General features: G+C 41.1%; 2 protein-coding genes across 2 annotated transcripts in view; one reads left to right on the top strand and one right to left on the bottom strand.

Moving 5' to 3' along the window:
- Nucleotides 1-74: 74 nt before the first annotated feature.
- Nucleotides 75-11,332, top strand: PTGER4 (prostaglandin E receptor 4). The gene is made up of 2 exons (XM_009285152.1): nt 75-1,014; nt 9,184-11,332. Exons 1-2 carry the CDS (start codon nt 184-186, stop codon nt 9,775-9,777), a joined length of 1,425 nt encoding a protein of 474 aa, XP_009283427.1. The 5' UTR covers nt 75-183; the 3' UTR covers nt 9,778-11,332.
- Nucleotides 11,333-14,963: 3,631 nt separating this feature from the next.
- The window catches only part of TTC33 (tetratricopeptide repeat domain 33), a 52,981-nt gene continuing 49,385 nt past the window's right edge, over nt 14,964-18,559 (bottom strand). Inside the window, exon 4 of the mRNA XM_019473640.1 lies at nt 14,964-17,796. Coding sequence (XP_019329185.1) covers nt 17,446-17,796 — 351 coding nt within the window. The 3' untranslated portion in view covers nt 14,964-17,445. The remainder of the gene's footprint in view (nt 17,797-18,559) is intronic.

Here is an 18,559-nt window from a genome sequence, read left to right as displayed (position 1 = left end):
CCCACTGCTGCTCCTTTTTAGGACTTTTTTTTCCTTTTTTTAACTAAAATACACCACTTTTTTTTTTTCCTCATTTCAATTTTTATTTCCACACTAGACTACCCCTTCCCCTTCCTTACTCTGCCGTTCCTTTTCGGACCTGCTCTCCCCTTCGCTTGACTCCCCAGCAGCAGCGTGGGCATCATGTCCTTTGACCCCACCATCATGCCACCTGCAAACGGCTCCGCCAACGGGACCGCCAGCGGGGCCGAGGGCGGGAAGCCCCCCACCATCCCCACCGTCATGTTCATCTTTGGTGTGGTGGGCAACCTCATAGCCATCGTGGTGCTCTGCAAGTCCAGGAAGGAGCAGAAGGAGACCACTTTCTACACACTGGTCTGCGGGCTGGCAGTCACCGATCTCTTGGGGACCTGCCTGGTGAGTCCAGTCACTATCGCCACTTACCTGCAGAATCGCTGGCCAGGAGGACCGGCACTGTGTGAGTACAGCTCCTTCATCCTCCTCTTCTTTGGACTCTCTGGCCTCAGCATTATCTGTGCCATGTCTATAGAGAGGTACCTGGCCATCAACCATGCCTATTTCTACAACCATTATGTAGACAAGAAGCTGGCAGGGCTCACGCTCTTTGCCATCTATGCTTCCAACGTGCTGTTCTGCGCCCTCCCCAGCATGGGGCTCGGCAAATCTACATTGCAGTACCCTTACACTTGGTGTTTCATAGACTGGCGAGCAAAGGAGGCCATCCATGCAGCATATTCCTACATGTACGCTGGCTTCAGCTCCTTCCTAATCATGGTCACCGTGATCTGCAACATCCTGGTGTGTGTGGCCCTCATTCGCATGCACCGCCAGTTCATGCGACGCACGTCCTTGGGGACAGACACCACCTCCAGCCGTTTATCTGACTTTCGCAGACGCCGGAGCTTCCGTCGGATGGCTGGAGCAGAGATCCAGATGGTTATTCTGCTCATTGCCACTTCCTTGGTGGTGGTCATCTGCTCCATTCCTCTGGTGGTGAGTAACGTTTCGCAACACTTCTTTTCCATCACCCGCACCACTGAGTCTTTTCTCCTCCTAGCCTGTGCTTGTAGGACAGACTCCTCTATTTAGCTGGTGCTGCAAACTGTTATCATAACTTAAGGGCTGTTAGCATACATGCATGGTGAGAGAAAGTTGTGTTGATTTATATTTACAAGAAAAGAAACACACTTATCCCAAGTCCTGGGCTCTTTGATTGGTTAAAATACAGCACCAAAAATTCTCAATAATTTTTCTAGTGTTTAACTGCAGTCCACACAGCAAAAATCTTACTGAGAGCTAAAGGCAATTTGAAGTTCACTTCCAAAATTAATTTGTGATGAGTGAGGTTTGGGTCTGGCCTGCGTCTCTGGATGTTTATTGTGTTCTAAAAATGTGCACGCTTTTGCTGAAGGGTACAGCGGTCCTTGATATGCAGAAGGGTTCAGCGGTCCTTGATGTGCGGAAGGAGGAGAGAGCTCTGTTCACTCGGCACCAGCAATGAGTAGAGTGCTTCACACCCAAAACCTGAGCCGAGCTTCCCCTCCTGAGGGATTCACCCACTGTCTCTGGGGTAGATCCCACACTCTTACATCCCTCCAGCAGCTCTCCCAGTATGGGAGGAGTAAACTCGGTGGAACCACCCATCGGTGTAATTCTCAGTTAAATGAGAGTTGGAGGAATCTGGCCCACATAAACCTAGAGATCATACCGAAATGTCGGACAACATTACCACTAACCTTTTGCTAATATTCTGAAATGGCTGATGCAATTACTGTTATTGAATTGAATATGCAGGATCCACTTATTTCTATTCCTCCACCTTATCTCCAAGGAAGACCAAAAAAATCCCCACCAGGCTCAGTTCTTGCTTGCCACCCACCATAATAAAACTTCGTGAACTTCTCTTCTGGCTCAGAGACATTAAAAAAATAGCTGGCTTGCCTTATTCGCCACCTTCGAAAATACAGTGTAGGGAGCCAAGCAGCAGTTGCCAGACAGAAAGTGTTTTTAGAAGGACTGTTTTAAGGGGGTTTGTTGTCGGCAGGGTGATCCCTCTGTTGTAGAGGGGCTACAATGTCTGTGAAATACAGCTGGCCAGCTGGGGATGCAAAACAAATAATGTATACCATGGTAAGGAAGTTTAGAGAAGTACATGTGAACAGGACTCGAGAGGTCAGCGAGTCCGTCCCCCTGCTTCAGAGGAGCTGTAATCGCAAGGGTCGGGCCAGTTTGGCCACATTACTAACATAAACGGGAGCCAGTGAAGTGTGGCTGCGCTGGAGCACCAGCACCCCGGCTGTTGCTGAAGGCTGTCTCCCGTCCTTCGGCATTGTCACTTTGCATTGCACCGTGGCATGACCGAGCACAGTGCCGTGTGTTCATTGCTAGACATCTGAAGGAAGTTGAGAGGTGCTGTCTGAGCTGCACGCAGGGTGTCTCCGGGAAGTGCACGTGTGTTAGATAGAAGAACCGCGCACAACCTGCCCTGCAGTCCAGCTCCAGAAACTGCAGGGGTAAGCCGACTTGCTGCACCGGGAGGCATCAGGTCATGGAGTGCCCAAAACCCCGACAGTACCATGGGTTGACAGTACTTAATTCGATTAATCTAGTATTATAACAGCTACTTCACAAGAGAACAATATTGTGTTTTCAAAGGAGACGCTGGTAAATGCAGAGAATGGATTCTGGGAATTAAATGCAGGGTCGTAATGTGATACAGGGTATCATCTGATGGACTTCAGCAGTTTCAGAAAAAAGCCAAACCTTACCCCATGGAGGAGCAGCTAGAGGAAGGCTGAGAAGTCTGAACGTAAAATGCAAAATGAAATTGTTCATATCCATTTGGAGCTAGGCAGTCTTTTACAGAATACTGAAAAACAAAAAAAGGGAAAAATCAAGAGGGAGGGGTTACCAGAAAGGGAACTGGATAGTTGACAGTTAAAATTAATGAACCTGGGTGGGGCAAAAGTTTTATTATTTAACAGTAGCTAGTGAAAAACTTGTATATAGCAGAAGGTAGTGAAGGTGCAGGTGATAAAGTTGTGTAGCTCTCTCAGATCTTGATTTCACTACTTATAAAGGCACAGTGTTACCTTGGGAGTGTTCGCATAAGTTAGCTTTTCCCTGCTAAAGCAGCACATCTTTTCTATATCTAATGTGAGGTAAGAGACTGTCATTTCACTTAGATGGATGACTAAGAAAAAAAGGAAGCTTTTATCTTTAAAAAAAAAAAACAAACCACCAAACCAAAAAACCACATATATACACATCATCACAGTGTCCAGTGTGGTTAAATTTCTTCATTGTTAAGAACCTTCTATAAGTCATTTGCCTCCGCCTGAGGGAATAAACTATAGCCATATATGCTGCTTTGTGCCATGATGTACTGCGTTGTATGCCGCTGTATTAAGCACTCTGGTTGCATATAGACTGATGTTAAGAATTCAGATACAAACTCAGAGCAGTGACACCTTTATGCTATAAATCCCTAGAAAGAGCCACTAGCGGAGATAGGTAAATCATAAAATAGACGTACATTTTCATGACTCAGAGGAGTTTTAGGGAGCCCTCACCGAGTGAGAGGCTCATCTGTAACAGGACGGCCTGGCACTCATCAAGAATATGCAAGTGGTAAGGTGGTGGTGGCGGCATGATTCAGATACACAAAGCAAGCTCAGAGGGTGCTTTGTGACTGAAGTTTTCTGATGAGCTGACTTCCTACTGATGATTTCAGCTAAATAAACCATCACTTCAGTCAAAGCAAAGCAACTTCTGAAAGAGAGACATAAACCTCTTAACATTTTAGAACTAACACTTTCACAACATAATAAAGAGGCAATCCAGCAGGCTACATTTCGTAGGGTTTGACAAAAAATTTTCAAGTCTTAAAATATTCAATAGCCCTGAAATAATGAGCAAAGGCTTGTCTTGATTTTAAAAGTGGTTAAAGAACAGCAAGCTGAGTCACAGAGAACAGCAGTTTTTAATAATGAGATGCTCCAGCACTCAGTTTACAAGTAGAGTTGTTTAGTGTCTTAATGATTTATTAATAAAATCAGCAAAATTTTACAGTGACAAGTGCTACAACAAAATTATGGGGGATTGCGCAAAATGCTGAATGAGCTTTACAGAACTGAAGGCTGATCAAATTTACCAAGGAAAGAAATGTTGAACGAAAAACATTAGTGAAAGGAAACTTTTGATGTAACCTGATGTGTTCTCAATGTGCAGCAAGTTACGTGAAAGACATGAAGAATCTGACAATACTTTAAAAATGAAAATGGAAAATACATAAATTGTGTGCTGACTCTTGGCTGCACTCCACACTGGTTACCTCATCTTTTAAAATATTGTAAGTTTTTAGAAAACAGAATTGAGATAGACTTATAAGCAGCGAATAAGTTATATTAGGAGGAATTTTGTCAGAATAGAGTAGAAATTATTATCCGTCCTTTAAAAAAAAAACAAACTCTTTCAAGAGTAAATAGGCACACACTACTCAAAGTCTGTAATTCACTCCGGCAGTCTGTCAGATACTCTTAAGATTTTTAAGTGCATGATCTTTTTCCGATCCTGACCACTGAACATTGCTGTTAAATTACAGTGAAGTGGAAAATAAAATATAATGTTTCAGGGTGTACATCTGGTTGCTTGCATGAAATAATCAGGAGTTTCTAACTTAATGTTTAATTGATCTGAAAGTTTGGATTTTCTTTTGGCTTGGTTGGTTTCGACTTTTCTCTTTAAATATCAGGGACTGTCCGCAGCCAACAGCAAGGTGGCAGACAGGATTTTTGAGCAATGGAGTAGACACCAAGCAGACACCAAGCCCTTGAAGGGCAAAGGTTACTGGCTTGTGGAGCTGAGAAACTTGTTCCTGCTTACTACTGTATGGTTTTTCAATTTATCCTATCAGTATGTGGGGAGATTTTGAGGGCAGGTAGAAGCTATGAAGACAGTTACCAGTGTGACTGTAACTATACAAGTCACTTTATAGTACTTCACAGGATTAGAAATCATGGTTTGCATCTGTAGTTAGTAAAAAGGAAAAGCAGCAAACAGCACACAGGACTCTGATCCTACAAGTACCTATCACTTGAGCATAAACTCAACATACCTTGGAGCTATATGCTTCTTAACACAATTGCAAATAAACTGCTAGTATTTTTAAGATTTGTTGCCTGAATTCCACAGCTACAAAGTTAACATACAAAACTCATTCTTTTGAGATTTGAATTGTTCTAGTTTGCTTCTTTCTTTAATTAGGATTTCAGATTGCACAAATTCAATTTACAGAAGCATCAGATTAGCATCAGATTAGCTAACTTAGTAGCGGATTCCACTTACTCGGCACTTACTTAGAAGATGCAAGGCAATATCCTTTATCATGCTACCTTGTGCAGCAGAAGACTTGTAGCCAAAACAGGATGTATCTCTTGCTGTTCTTGTAGATGATACATTAGTAAATGCTGTTTCACCAGTATGTAAAGAACCTATAAAACTGACATTCCAACACAGATTAGTTTTTACTTTATTGTGATTAAGATGTAATCCCAGCAATAGGTCTGAATTGATAAATGCATTTGACATTCTGGGGGGCTTCTAATAAAAGACATGGGACCTTTCTGGGAAGTAGAAACAGTTCTGTACAGTCCAAAGTTTTCACTAAATAGGTCCATTTTATGAATCTTTAATGTATATGTGCTGCATATCTGTCAAAAGGAGATAAAGCATACAGAGATAACATGAAGCAAGCTGTGCTGTGCAATTAGTGATTGTCCTTTTCAGCCACAGAATCAGCACTTAAAGACATTTTTGTCTTTCCATAAAGTCTGCCAGGTAGACAGAGAAAGGTGAAATAGGTACCTCAATTTCATATGCTGCTTATCAAAAGAACAATCCCACTATTAAATCACTGATGTGTAACTATAGCTCCAAGTTTTTTAAAAAAAAAAAAAAAAAAAGGTCAGGTCTCCAAAGTTGGACTGTGTACTTCTTCAGCTATGCTTAAAGCATGCCTTCTGGTTCTGTGATCTGGATGAATTTATCAGCAAATACCCCTCCCTGTCACACCTTTAATCTTCCCGGTAATGACGGCATTTAGTTGTATGAGCTGCTAGAAGGCCTCCACTCCCTCAGCACTGTCCTTTGGACTCCTGGCTCTCAGGGCACGTACCTGTCCAATGATCAACTGGTCAAATACATAGACCAGCATTTACACACTTTCAGGGTGTATTCCCCTGCAAGGCAATCTCAGTACAGAAAAAGAAAAGAAATGTTGTTATGGCACAGGTTAAATCCCCTGGGGAAATTTGACCTTTGTGTATTTAAATATTTGGCCTTCTTATATTTAGACATTTGATCTCTTAACATTTTGAAGGGGAAAAAAAAAATCTCGCACAAATGGTCAAGTAGGTATTTCAAGAACAGATTTTAGCCGATGCCAGACAACGTCACGTCAACTTATTTTTCAGCCTTCCAGGTTCAGGAATCCCGACTGGTGCGTTTCAGGTTCAGCGCCGGTGTGGCTAATAGCAGCTTCACTGGCACAAGCTGATAAAGTGAGTCAGAAAACTTCTCCCCACCTGCAAAGTTAACCAGTGGCTGCCCATTTCCATTTGCTAGCCTTCTCTGGGATGCGGCGGCTGCCCCTCAGCGCAGGGCAGGTGGCAGAGCTGCCGTCACCGTGGCTTTGGGGCGGGAGGCTGTGACCGTGGGACATCCGTGCCACCTAGCGGTGCACTCAGGAAAGGTGTCGTCGAGTCGGATGAGAGACTGGCTTCCCTGCGTCCCCCCACCCTCAAATGGCAAGAGATTTTAATTAAGGGCATTTTTAAGGAATCGTCAATGAATACCAGCCAAACTGTAGGTTTTTACAAATTTTGGCCTCTGGAGGGGCTGGTCTTCTCTCGGCCAGTGACACATGGAATCATGTAGTGATGGATATTGGATAGGAGGCTAATATAAAATAAATAATGAAAAAAATTTAAAGTGAGTAAAGCTTAATAATAGAAAAACCCATAAAAATAAGTTCAATATACATAGGAATACTCTTTGAAGTAGTTGAATTGTGCGTTTGGCTTAACAGAAAAATAAGGTCAATAAATTAGTTGTCAAAAAGACATCTGCAGTGTTAGAAATCATTAGGAAAGTAACTGAGAATAAAACTCGGATCATTATATTGCTGTATAAATTCAAGATTTTCCCATATTTTGGACTCTGTGGGCAGGTTTTGTTACCCATAAACCTAGAGAAAAATACTGAGAAAGAAAATACAGGCAATCATCGATTTGACAGTCGGTTTGAGAGAGACTATATGCATAGGACTTCCAAAGAGGGACCCTGCATTATTTTAAACACACTTCATTGATAGCTTTGGAGCACACTCAATTTCTGAATTCTGACACGCCGAATGCCACCACATTGCCCTGCTGCAGAAAAATTTCCCCAAACAGAATTGTGAAATTTTTCACCAGACTTGGACAGCTTCACATGCAGAACTTCTAATAAAAATGACTTATGAGGGCTGTTCTAGTTTGGCTCATTTATTTAAATGCTTGTCTGCCTCCTTGTCTGTAACCTCCTAGCTAGGCAAGACTTGATTCATTTCAGGAGTCAAGGCTAAGATTTTAAAACCCTTATAATTTTGCTACTAGATTTTTACTGTATTAGATAAGAAAATAACTAAGGGATTTATTTTGACTTACCTTAAGGAATCTGAAGAGAACAGTATCTTCCATTATCAGTTCTTTTCAGTGGCTTTCCTAGGCCTTCCTGTAACTGGACACTGCATAGGTCTTGCTAAAATGGAGAACAGCTAGTTGAGACTGATCAACATAACAAACTCAGATGATGCCATCCTCCTTAGTGACACTGGAAAGATAACAATTGATATCAAAGAATTGGACTGTGCCTTACTCACAGTAGGATTTACAAAAGTGGCTTCTAAACCAGGAGAGGGACTAGTGTTACTGGTTTTTTTCTTGGATTCAAAGGAATAAGCTGAAGAAGACATTTCTGTGTAGAAGACAGGATCCTTTAGTCTTAAATTTTGTGCATGACAAACTAAAATTGCTAATTAAATAGTCACTTCATGCAGCAGCTTCAACATAGAATCATAGAATCATAGAATCATTAAGGTTGGAAAAGACCTCTAAGATCATTGAGTCCAACCGTCAACCCAACACCACCATGCCCACTAAACCATGTCCCTGAGCGCCTCATCTACACGTCTTTTAAATACCTCCAGGGATGGTGACTCAACCACTTCCCTGGGCAGCCTGTTCCAATGTTTAACCACTCTTTCAGTAAAGAAATTTTTCCTCATGTCCAATCTAAACCTCCCCTGGTGCAACTTGAGGCCATTAACATCTTAAATTCTTGACCACTTCATCAGTATTTTTATGCTTTTGTAAGTAGAGCCAAAATGCTGGGTCATGTAGGAGAGCAGAGCCCTCCGGTCCAGTGCTGCAATCATCTCATCATCTTGACCTATTAAAAATCTCCTAGCTGGGGGACCTTTTTTTTTTTTTTTTTACATTTTTTTTTTTTTTCCAAACCATGCTGCAGCAAGCAAACAGTTGAGGGTATACAAACAATTCCAGTAAGGACAGGTACCAGCAAAATGCATTTCTAAACTCGGGAATTGACAGCTCTGGACTTGTTTCCAGAGTCTAGTGTACTTGGATTATAATCCGTGTTTCAGTTTGTTTCTAAAAAACCAATTATTAGACTTTGCTAGAGGAACTGATTGTCTCCTCAGTCACATATCTCTTTGCAGGTAGCGTAGGACTCGAGGTATACCAAGGAAGCAGGATACAGGTCTACATCTTTGCTCCTGAGTCCTATCAGGAAAAAGGAATTTTTAAAAACATCAGCCAAAAGTTGGAGGTTCAAGGATTAATTATGAGGGGAAGGAGAGAGAAAGAGCCATTCCTTTCCTACCTGTAACAAAGAAGGCCAATTTATAGCAGATCTTCTGATTTTTTTGCTATTTCGGAAAATAAACTCACAGCTGCCAATCTGAGATGCCTGGCCTTGCCAGCCTCTTCTCTTGTCGTAGCTTGCAGTAGCAAACCTAGACCTCTGCTTTGAAATGTAAACTTTGAATTCCTGATGTGATTGTATAATTGTGTCTTTCTCTTCCCCCATCTCCTTGGGTAGGTCCGTGTCTTCGTGAACCAGCTGTACCAGCCAGAGTCAGTGAGGGATGTGAGGCAAAACCCTGACCTGCAAGCCATCCGCATTGCCTCGGTGAACCCCATTTTGGACCCATGGGTCTACATCCTCCTCCGCAAGACTGTGCTCAGCAAAGCCATCGAGAAGATCAAATGCCTCTTCTGCCGCATTGGAGGGGCTCGGAGGCAGCACTCAGGGGGCAATTTCAACTGCGTGGATGGCCGCAGGACCTCCTCAGCCATGTCAAGTCAGTCACCCTCCTTCATATCCCGTGAGCTGAGGGAGATCAGCAGCACCTCACAAACGCTGCTCTATCCTCCAGAGTTAAGCGAAAGCAGTGTCGGGGGTCGCGTGCTGCTTCCAGGCCCCAGTGCCAGCTTGGCTCAGTCTGACACCACGTCAGTAAGGACACTGCGTAGCTCGGGGACCTCAGACTCTTCACAGGGGCAGGACTCCAAGAGTGTCTTCCTGGTGAATGAAATCAGGTCTGGTGGGGGGGTCAGCTCTACATCCAAGGGCAGCCCTCTCCAGGTCACCTTCCCCACAGAGACATTGAATTTATCAGAAAAGTGTATATAGATAGCCGTGAAAGGCATCAACCCTGGGGATACTTCCTGATATATTGGAAAAACTGGTGCAATAGATAGGTGTTCTGCCTATTCGAGGGGAGAGGGGTTCAGCTGTGCTTCAAAGGGCTATTTTTCTCTTGCCATGTGATGGGTACATTTCTTTTAGACTACTGAGGACTGTGTGGAACAGACACTGCACTTGGGCCCTGCTATCAGAAATGGTACAAGGCAGGTCTAATGGGACTGGAAACATGAACTGCTTTGTCTTGTTCTGGGACACAGGAGAGCTACGGGGCCTCTGGAAATAGAAAGACCCATCACATTCTTTTTTGTTTCTTTCCCTTTCCAAATCTGGTAGAACTGTGTTTTCTCTCCCCATGGTTGCTCAGCTATCAAGAGTTTAAGCTTCTGGTACTAGAGCTGAATGTGAGGCAGCTGCTAGGAACTGGGCACAACTACTCTGAGAGCTGCCTGGGGCAGGATTTTAAAGTGTCTCACTAAAGCATGAAAATGTGAATTTTTACTGTTGTATATATATCAGGATTGAAAATATTTAAAAGTCTATTCTTCTCTATGAGAAGTTTTTTTATTAATACAAGGTATATACAAACGATTGCCAGCCTTCTCTTCCCCCAGTATTTCCTGCTGATAAGACATTCTTGGTTTAGATTTGTTGTCCATGCTAGATTCACAGCTGATGAGGTAATTCTCTAGCTGAGAATACATAAGCACTTTCTGAGTGAAATGGGAATATGTGCGCTATTAAGAGAGAAAAAGAAAACACATCCTTTCAGTTAAGAATATTCCTTTTCAGTATATGTACATACTAAAAAGCCAGACTTTATTTATGTGCTGAGAACGTTTCTCTGTATAACACATCCGCGCCTCTCCAAGTACTTTGGCCCACATTCTGCACACACTTAGGCATACACTTAACATCGCCCATCAGAGCAGACCCTCTGCTGCCAGGGAGACTCCTTACATGTAAAGTTAAGGGCATATAGAAGTGCTTTCAATATCAGGGTCTAAAACTTTCAACCCCTGGTTAATAGTCTTAATATTCACTTTAGTTAAAGCATCACTGATGTAATAAGGTATTTTTTCGTAACATTTATCATTTTACTTTAAATAGTAAATAGAATTTTATGACTGTGTAATCTGATACTCCATCAAATAAATGTACAAAACCATGGAAGCAGAATCTTCATTTAAAAGTATAGGTTATATAGAAACATATCCTGGTCTTGCAGCCCTTGAAAATCATTTGTTCCTAGAGTTTTAATGGCAAACACATCACCAAAACCAGCTGTTAACCACTGACAAAAAGGAGTTTTGTGTTTTATGTTGTAAGGGTTAGATCTTGTTCCAGAAACACTGTTTATCACAATAATTCTGTACAGATATTTGGAGGATCTTTTGTTAAATACTAAGCATGTTATGCTGCTTGAAGTGTTTTCATGTGAAATGCTTTATTGTAATCTTGAGCCTTATGTTGATATGTTTAAGCAGTTGTACTGACCAAAGTAATTTTGGAGATTACAATTAAATGGAAATGTTCTGCTTGATCTCAGAAGTTTATATGAGTCTGCCATTCAGTGCCAACTCCTCACCTTAACAAGCCTCCCATCTTGGAATGCTTTGCACTCAGCTGCTGTCAAAACATACTTTGTTCTGTAAGTTTCCAAAACATCACAGAATGATTGCCATCAGCAAGAGGCAGCCATCATCAAAAATGTCCCCAAGAGCACCGACACACAGCCATGAAAATTCTTCATGCAAACAAACAAAAATAAAAAACTACACTCAATTAAACCTCAGGCCTGCTCCATTAACTTCCTTTAGCAGGGCAGCAGTGGAGCGTATTTGCCTTGATACATGTAGAAAGTGAAGTAAATCTCTACACAAGTATTTGCAGCAGTAGCCACTTTTCCACCAGTTTAGCTGGAGAGCAGTATTACTCAAGTTCCTGCTGCAGCTACAGATAAAGATCTGCCTGAATTCTTTGCAATTAAACCACTTAACTATGGTCTCTTGCTTACTAGTGACCAACAAATAGAATACACTCATCGTACTTCCCAAGACAGGAAATAGTACCTGGCAGAGCGGGAAGGTGGGACTGCCACCTGCAGATACACCACCTATACCAATACTGGGCCACACCTTTGCAGCTGGCCCGAAGTAGCACACCAGTGTTATTGGTACTGTATGCAATGACAGAATTAAATATCCACAGTGTATAATAAGTATTTAAATAAGCAAGGGCTTATTATTTTTAATTGTTTTTTATTGTTTTATTATTATTTCTCATTATTACTGATGAGAAGTACATGTGGTCCCGAAGAGCTTTAAGCAAGAACAGACCATCGTAAGTAGCTGACCTTCTAGCTTCCTTTAGCAAACACTTAGAATAAGCCTGAGGTGTTCCTCCTGCCACAACATTGCTTGTGTGTCAGTAGTGGACTCACAGTGCACATCGTCATCAATTCTCAGTAATGAACTTAAGGATTCCCAACCAGCCCACAGATTACAAAGTCTCCTGAGCAACACTGGAATTGCCTGCCACAACTCAATGGCAGTGCATAAAGACAAAATGGGAGCACCTCTACTGCCTAGCTGCAAACACAGATGGGCATTCAGAAGTAGCCTGAGTAAAAGGACTGGGCAAGTGTGCCTTTGTTCAGGGTGACACACTATTAAGTCTCCCTCACCTGCCCGGCAGCCCTGCTCAGCTTTGGCACCCTCCTCCATGCTGACCACAAACACATTACTGAATTATCTTCCTCAGCCTCCCTGAGCATAACAAGTCTCATAAAATAAAGCTACAAGTTTGTAGAGATTAGTCTGCCACGTGGAAGTTAAAAGGTTATTTTCCTGCTAGGTATTATGAGTAGTTTCCATATGTTCAAAAGGTCTTCCCTTCTCACACGTAACAGCTCCCTTCCACTCCCAGCCCTGGGAGATCCATATACCCCCAAAACAGCCTGTCTTCACATCTGTATCCACCTTCCCCAGTCCTCAGTGTTCACTGAAAATGCACTGATTTGGCATTCAAAAATTTATCATACCAAAATTGTATCTCCCTGAATGGATCCTGCTAGTCCTGTGACTGGCAGTCCTGCTCCCTCACTTCCAGCAGTCTGTCCTGCCCACACGTCCCAGACCACCGCTTCCCAGAACTCCTTCCATTCAGAGGCAGACCTCCCACCCCATTACCACGCCCCAAAACCCAGCCCTAACTCATTTCAAGCCCCTGTCCTGTGGCATGGCTTAGAGAATCTACCCACCACAGGCAAGATGACAGCCAGTATCTGGAGGAGACAGTGGTTTCTATGAAAATTTGTAGATTAATTTGAATCTCTGGTCAACAATATAAGTTAGCCTTACGGTTGGGCCCAGGTTTAGGGTGTAGGATATACTGACATAGCACTTGGACTATTAAGGGTGGGCTGTAGGATCGTGTTTTAAATCAAGCTTATACATCTCTTCTGTCTGCAACGCTTGTGCTGCCTAACCCAAATTGGTGCTATAGGTGCAATGCCAAAGCACTAACAAAATCAATGTAATCCACTACCTTCAAATGGCACTGGCCACCATCCTAACGAAGAAGCTTTCTACAAAGTTTTTAGTTCTGCTCCTAGACACAACTGCAAGTCTGTTCTACTTAAGGCAGATTTACTATTAGAGCTACTAAATACCACCAGACCTTTCCACTCCTAGACTTATTCTAGGCCTGCCAGCTTTACCGGATCTGGAAACCAACTGAAGTCTAAATCACATGCTTTCTGAATCCAAATAGTCAACACATTCCCCACCTCTAATCTTTCCCCTTCATCATTTACCATCTACAACCCTTAGAGCTCCTGGAGTTGCAGCTCTTAGAAAATCAGCCCTCAAAACCAGGCCAGCACATCTGGCAGGATCCAGAAATCATCCATGCTCATAAGCTCCTCCTGCTTCTTAACGAGCCCTCTCTGGAGATACGACAGGCCAAGGACTCCAGTCCATTCGAGAACACGATGTTAACATGATACCGACCTACAGTAAACACATGGTGTCTGCAACCTGCCAATAAACCAAGCCCATATGCTTCTGCTTTCCTGTGTCCCAGTCCTAACTATGCGTATTATAGTTTTATAGCTATTATATGACCTCAAAATAAATTAAGAGAGCACCTGCCCGCAACATTAGTTTTTACCTCCTTCCCTTTGGTTTTAGGATCTGGCGGACACTTACCTTGTATGGCCAGGTAAGTTTCCAATGCTATCTCTCTCATCTTGATCCCCAACACCAACAGATATTCAAAGACAACTTTCAGAAACTAGAAGAGTAGAGGAGACTGTTACATTTGCTTTTTTCCCCTCCATAACTATTTTTAAAGTCCAGTCTCTTGTATTATCAAATTAGAGTCACTGTTATCTAATCCATACTTTTTTTACCCTCTAGTATTGTCAGAAAGGATTTATTCTCTCTCAGTGTAATCTGTTTAGTTTTTTAAAGATACTTATCTTTGTCTGTAAGGGTGGAATTCATCTGCCCTGTTTCAGCATTTGAAGTTAACTGCCAGTCAGTCACCTTCAGCTTCCTTTGTAGTCAATAGAAATAATTAGGCAACTTGGGAGGGTGATTCAACTAATTCTAAGATACGTATCTAACAAAAGGCATACGAATGGCCCTCTGAGGCTGTGTATTTCTTTCCACTGGGTATAAAGGGATTCAAAGGAAAAAAATTATATTTAAATATTTAATTGTAGATTTTAAATTAAACAAAATTAATCCACCTAACCTACTGTTGTTGAGATTTCCTCTTTAATGATGTTGCAACACTTCAGCATTTTAATATATGACTCATATGGAAGGCAAACACATGGAAGCTATTGCAGCCATTGCCACTAGTGATGATGAAGAACAATAAAATTCCTGCTGGCAAAGTGGCAGTGTGCTTCACAGATATCCTATTTTTGATAACAAAGGCTTACTCCTTTGGGTCCCTCTCATTTGGATACCCCTGAGAGGTTTAAAAGCACTGAGCACTACCTTTTATTAAACATTTTTCCTGAGATGTCTTTTTTTTTTTTTACTATAACACATTAACATGTTCAGCAGACAGAAGAAGCCAACTGATTAAATAAGTAACATTCTAAAATGATCAATGGTAACCCTTGTTGTTGTTATAACCAAAAGAATAAACAGGCATCACTAAGCAGCAGAGAAGTCAGTATTTTATTCAAACAGTTCCAAAAAATCTCATACATGCAAAACATGGCATGCTGTACAAAAAACAATGTTGAAATCATCAATTTTTGAACTTCTTCCCAGTTTGAGAATAACAGTGTCACAAGAATTTATCTGCTCTACAGTGCTCTACGAGACCCTACGGTCCTGACAATACCTAGAATACATAATCTAATCTAATCAGAAGGAAAAGACATTTAGTACAGGGGATGGGAACAACCACCCCTCAAACCCAGCATGGCCGTCCTGCCTGATGGTGTAGATGCATACCCCTCCTTTAGCTTGGCCCAGCAGTGCTGAAGTCAATAGGAGTTTTGTGTATCACTTCAGTGGAAACAGGTGATAACGTGATAACATGGACCTCTGAAAGGAGGGAGGCAATATGAGTAAATACATGACACTGATGCAAGTATAAAGCACAAAGAAAGAAAAGATATGTTGGGATTATAGCCGAGCTCCTTCAAAATGAAAACATACCTTACAGCTTCTCACACATTTCCTTTCCTAGCCAGAGAATGTCTCTTCTTTGAAGAAATCTGTCCAAATCCTTCTCATACTAACTCTTCCTATGGCTGAATAGATTGTATTATTTAAGCTGTTACATAAAATAAGATTAAGAAATTCTTCAACTGGGACAATTTAAACTGTCTATCAAACCATATCTTAATCAAATGCCTATTCCGTAAGCATTTAAGATCTACTTCTGAACTGAATGAATAAATAAAAATGTAGCATGGTGATGTTTTACATTTCTTAATATATTTTAGTCGCAGTAATTGTAATTATTTTGAATACTCAGGAGATATTAAAAAGTCTTAACTTGTTTGTGTGTGCACGTGCAAGCACAGATCTGAAAAATCACATATATACAAAAATATATTCAGGAAGAATCTTGCAAAAATTAATGAAAATTTATTAAGTACAACATGGCAATTAAGTTTCTGAAAGGGTTAATTAATTTCTGAAAAGGCTGTAAGTGTCCTCTTAAAGATATTCAACTGAAAGGATGATCTGAGATAAATAATTTTTCTACAATACACCTTCTTTTGCAAAAATTACTATGCTTCTCGAGCAACATTATTTTCTTTGAAAGTTTGTTATTTTGAAAACAGAAATCAGATATGAAAAATGCAAAGATGACTGATTTCAAAAGGTTTCACTTGTCTACAAAACGATTATTCAAAATGTTTTTATCATGCAAAACATTTTCAAAATCAAGTAGAAATTATGTGTTCCCAATCCTGAATTCTCTGGGAATTCCTCAGTTGACCATTTTTTCCAGTCCAGTTAGGAGGCGACCATCTCTACCATGTCTCCAAGACAATGAAAAGAGAGCAGCCTCAGCACAGAGCACAAAGAAACAGCCTGACTTTGTTTCTCTGAACTGCCCGTGTGAGGAACCAATGGCCACCTTCCCCTAAAGAAAGACGAACTTTAAACAAATCTCCTGTGTTATGCCTCTAAGTTAACACAACGTGAATACCCACCACAGCATCCAAAATCCAAAAAAGGATAAAAAGGGAGACTCGGGCAATGCTGTCCTGAAAAATTGGTTCACTAAGAACATACTTTAAATGGCAGGTCATAAGAATTAGGAAAAACAAATTGACTCCATTTATCAGATTAGCCTCACTAGGAAAAAGGCTAAACATAATACACTTCAGACATACCTATTTCCAACTCCCACCATTTTACTTTTGGTAATGTCTGTAGCACAGCACTCAAGATAAGGAAAGGCCAGTTCCAGTCTCAGCTGAATGTTCTTTCTTCTGGTGAAACACTGAATAATAACTAAGCATTCAGGGGGTTGTTTGCCATTGCATTTCGTTTCATCTAATCAGAAAGTGTTTAACCCATTTATCTATGAAAGCAACATAAAGGTTTCTACTGATTTCATTTGACTACAAATCAGATGCCAGATCTATCACACACACACAAGCAAAATAATAATCCATCTCTGCTTCATAGGAAACTTCCTCATAGAAAAAGTAATAGTAATGAAAATAAAGACTTCTGATAACAGAGAACAGTTCACACTTTAACTAGAAGATAAGTAATGTTAATGAATAAGGATTGAAATAGATTTTTAAAAAATCCCTTTTTCTTTTACAGTTTAAATAAAAGCTTATTAATTACTGGAAAACTGCAGACATTAGCTTGTAAAATGATGAAACACAGAAAGATGAAAGCAGTTGTAACAATGAAGTTAAGCACTTTAACATTACTTCTGTTCATAAGATTTTTAGAATCAACTCTTGGCTTTCGTCTCCAAAAATATGGATGGAACAACAACTCAGGTCATTGCTTTTTCAATTTACAAAAGAAAAATAACTTCAATTTTTCAACTTCTGCAGGCTCTCACTGCTTAAAAAACAAAAACAAAGCAAGCCCAATACAATAAATAACACTAGTTCTTAAAACAATACTGGCAACCCATAAGGCTGCCCTATCGGGCTCTGATGAAAAGGGTTTCATCAGGAGTTGTAGGACAATTCTCGTTCTCAGTAACAGTCTCTACTGTGCCTGAAGCAGACACAATCACTACCGTTTTAGCTGCTGAAAGAGCTTTCTCCTTCTCTGCGATGGCAGCACAGACTGCCACAATTTCATCACTTTCAAAGTCATAGTCTGGGATTGACTCTTGTGCAAGCTCTTTTTCTTTTGCCAGTGCTTGCACTGCCTCAGTCTTTGTTGCCTTCTGCTGTTCATGTAGTTTTCTTGCCCAGGAAAGGTCCTCCTTCCATACTTCAGGATTCATTGGAAAGATGTGTAAGGATACCTGGAAGCTTCGGATTGCCTATAAACAGAATAGTGAAGAAACAAGGATTGGAAACTTCAAAGCCTACATATTTCACATCATAGAAATTAACACACAAAAAAATTATGTACATCGTTCAAGCAAAGACAAAAATGATTTTACTCCAGTCTGTCTTTAGTGGAACAATCCTCCCTCAGCTGTAAGTTCAACAGCAGTGTTACACCCAAACAGCTGTGCATACAAGTGTCAGAAAGTACCAAGAATGCATGAACAAATCAGGCACCTGGCAACAAGGGCACAAACAAGAGTTCATGTGTCATAAAAATAATAGTGGAATTAAAAAGGTAAAAACAAAAATAATTTTTGTTTTGACAGTTTTCTATCCCACTTTTCTCCTACCATCAGGTGTATGGGAAGGCAAAAGCAGACAGATATGGTTTAAAGAAATACAGAAAAGGGATGACCGGGATTTATAGAATCATAGAATAGAATCATAGAGTAGTTTGGGTTGGAAGGGACCTCTGAAGGTCATCTAGTCCAACCACCCCACGATGAGCAGGGACATCTTCAACTAGATCAGGTTGCTCAGAGCCCCGTCCAACCTGACCTGGAATGTTTCCAGGGATGGGGCATCCACCACCTCTCTGGGCAACCTGGGCCAGTGTTTCACCACCCTCAGCATAAAAAATTTCTTCCTTATATCTAGTCTAAATCTACCCCCTCTCTAGTTTAAAGCCATTCCCCCTTGTCCTGTTGCAACAGGCCCTGCTAAAAAGTTTGCCACCATCTTTTTTATAAGCCT

Source organism: Aptenodytes forsteri, unplaced genomic scaffold, assembly GCF_000699145.1.
Source record: "Aptenodytes forsteri isolate BGI_AS27 unplaced genomic scaffold, ASM69914v1 Scaffold120, whole genome shotgun sequence".
NCBI lineage: Eukaryota > Metazoa > Chordata > Aves > Sphenisciformes > Spheniscidae > Aptenodytes > Aptenodytes forsteri.
The sequence above is the reverse complement of the archived record's forward strand: the minus strand, read 5'-3'. Positions and strand labels throughout refer to the sequence as shown.

Coding starts and splice junctions, on each gene's coding strand:
- PTGER4 (XM_009285152.1), top strand. CDS start 184: ATGTCCTTTGACCCCACCATCATGCCACCTGCAAACGGCTCCGCCAAC. Junction 1,015..9,183: donor TCTGCTCCATTCCTCTGGTG/GTGAGTAACGTT, acceptor CTCCTTGGGTAG/GTCCGTGTCTTCGTGAACCA.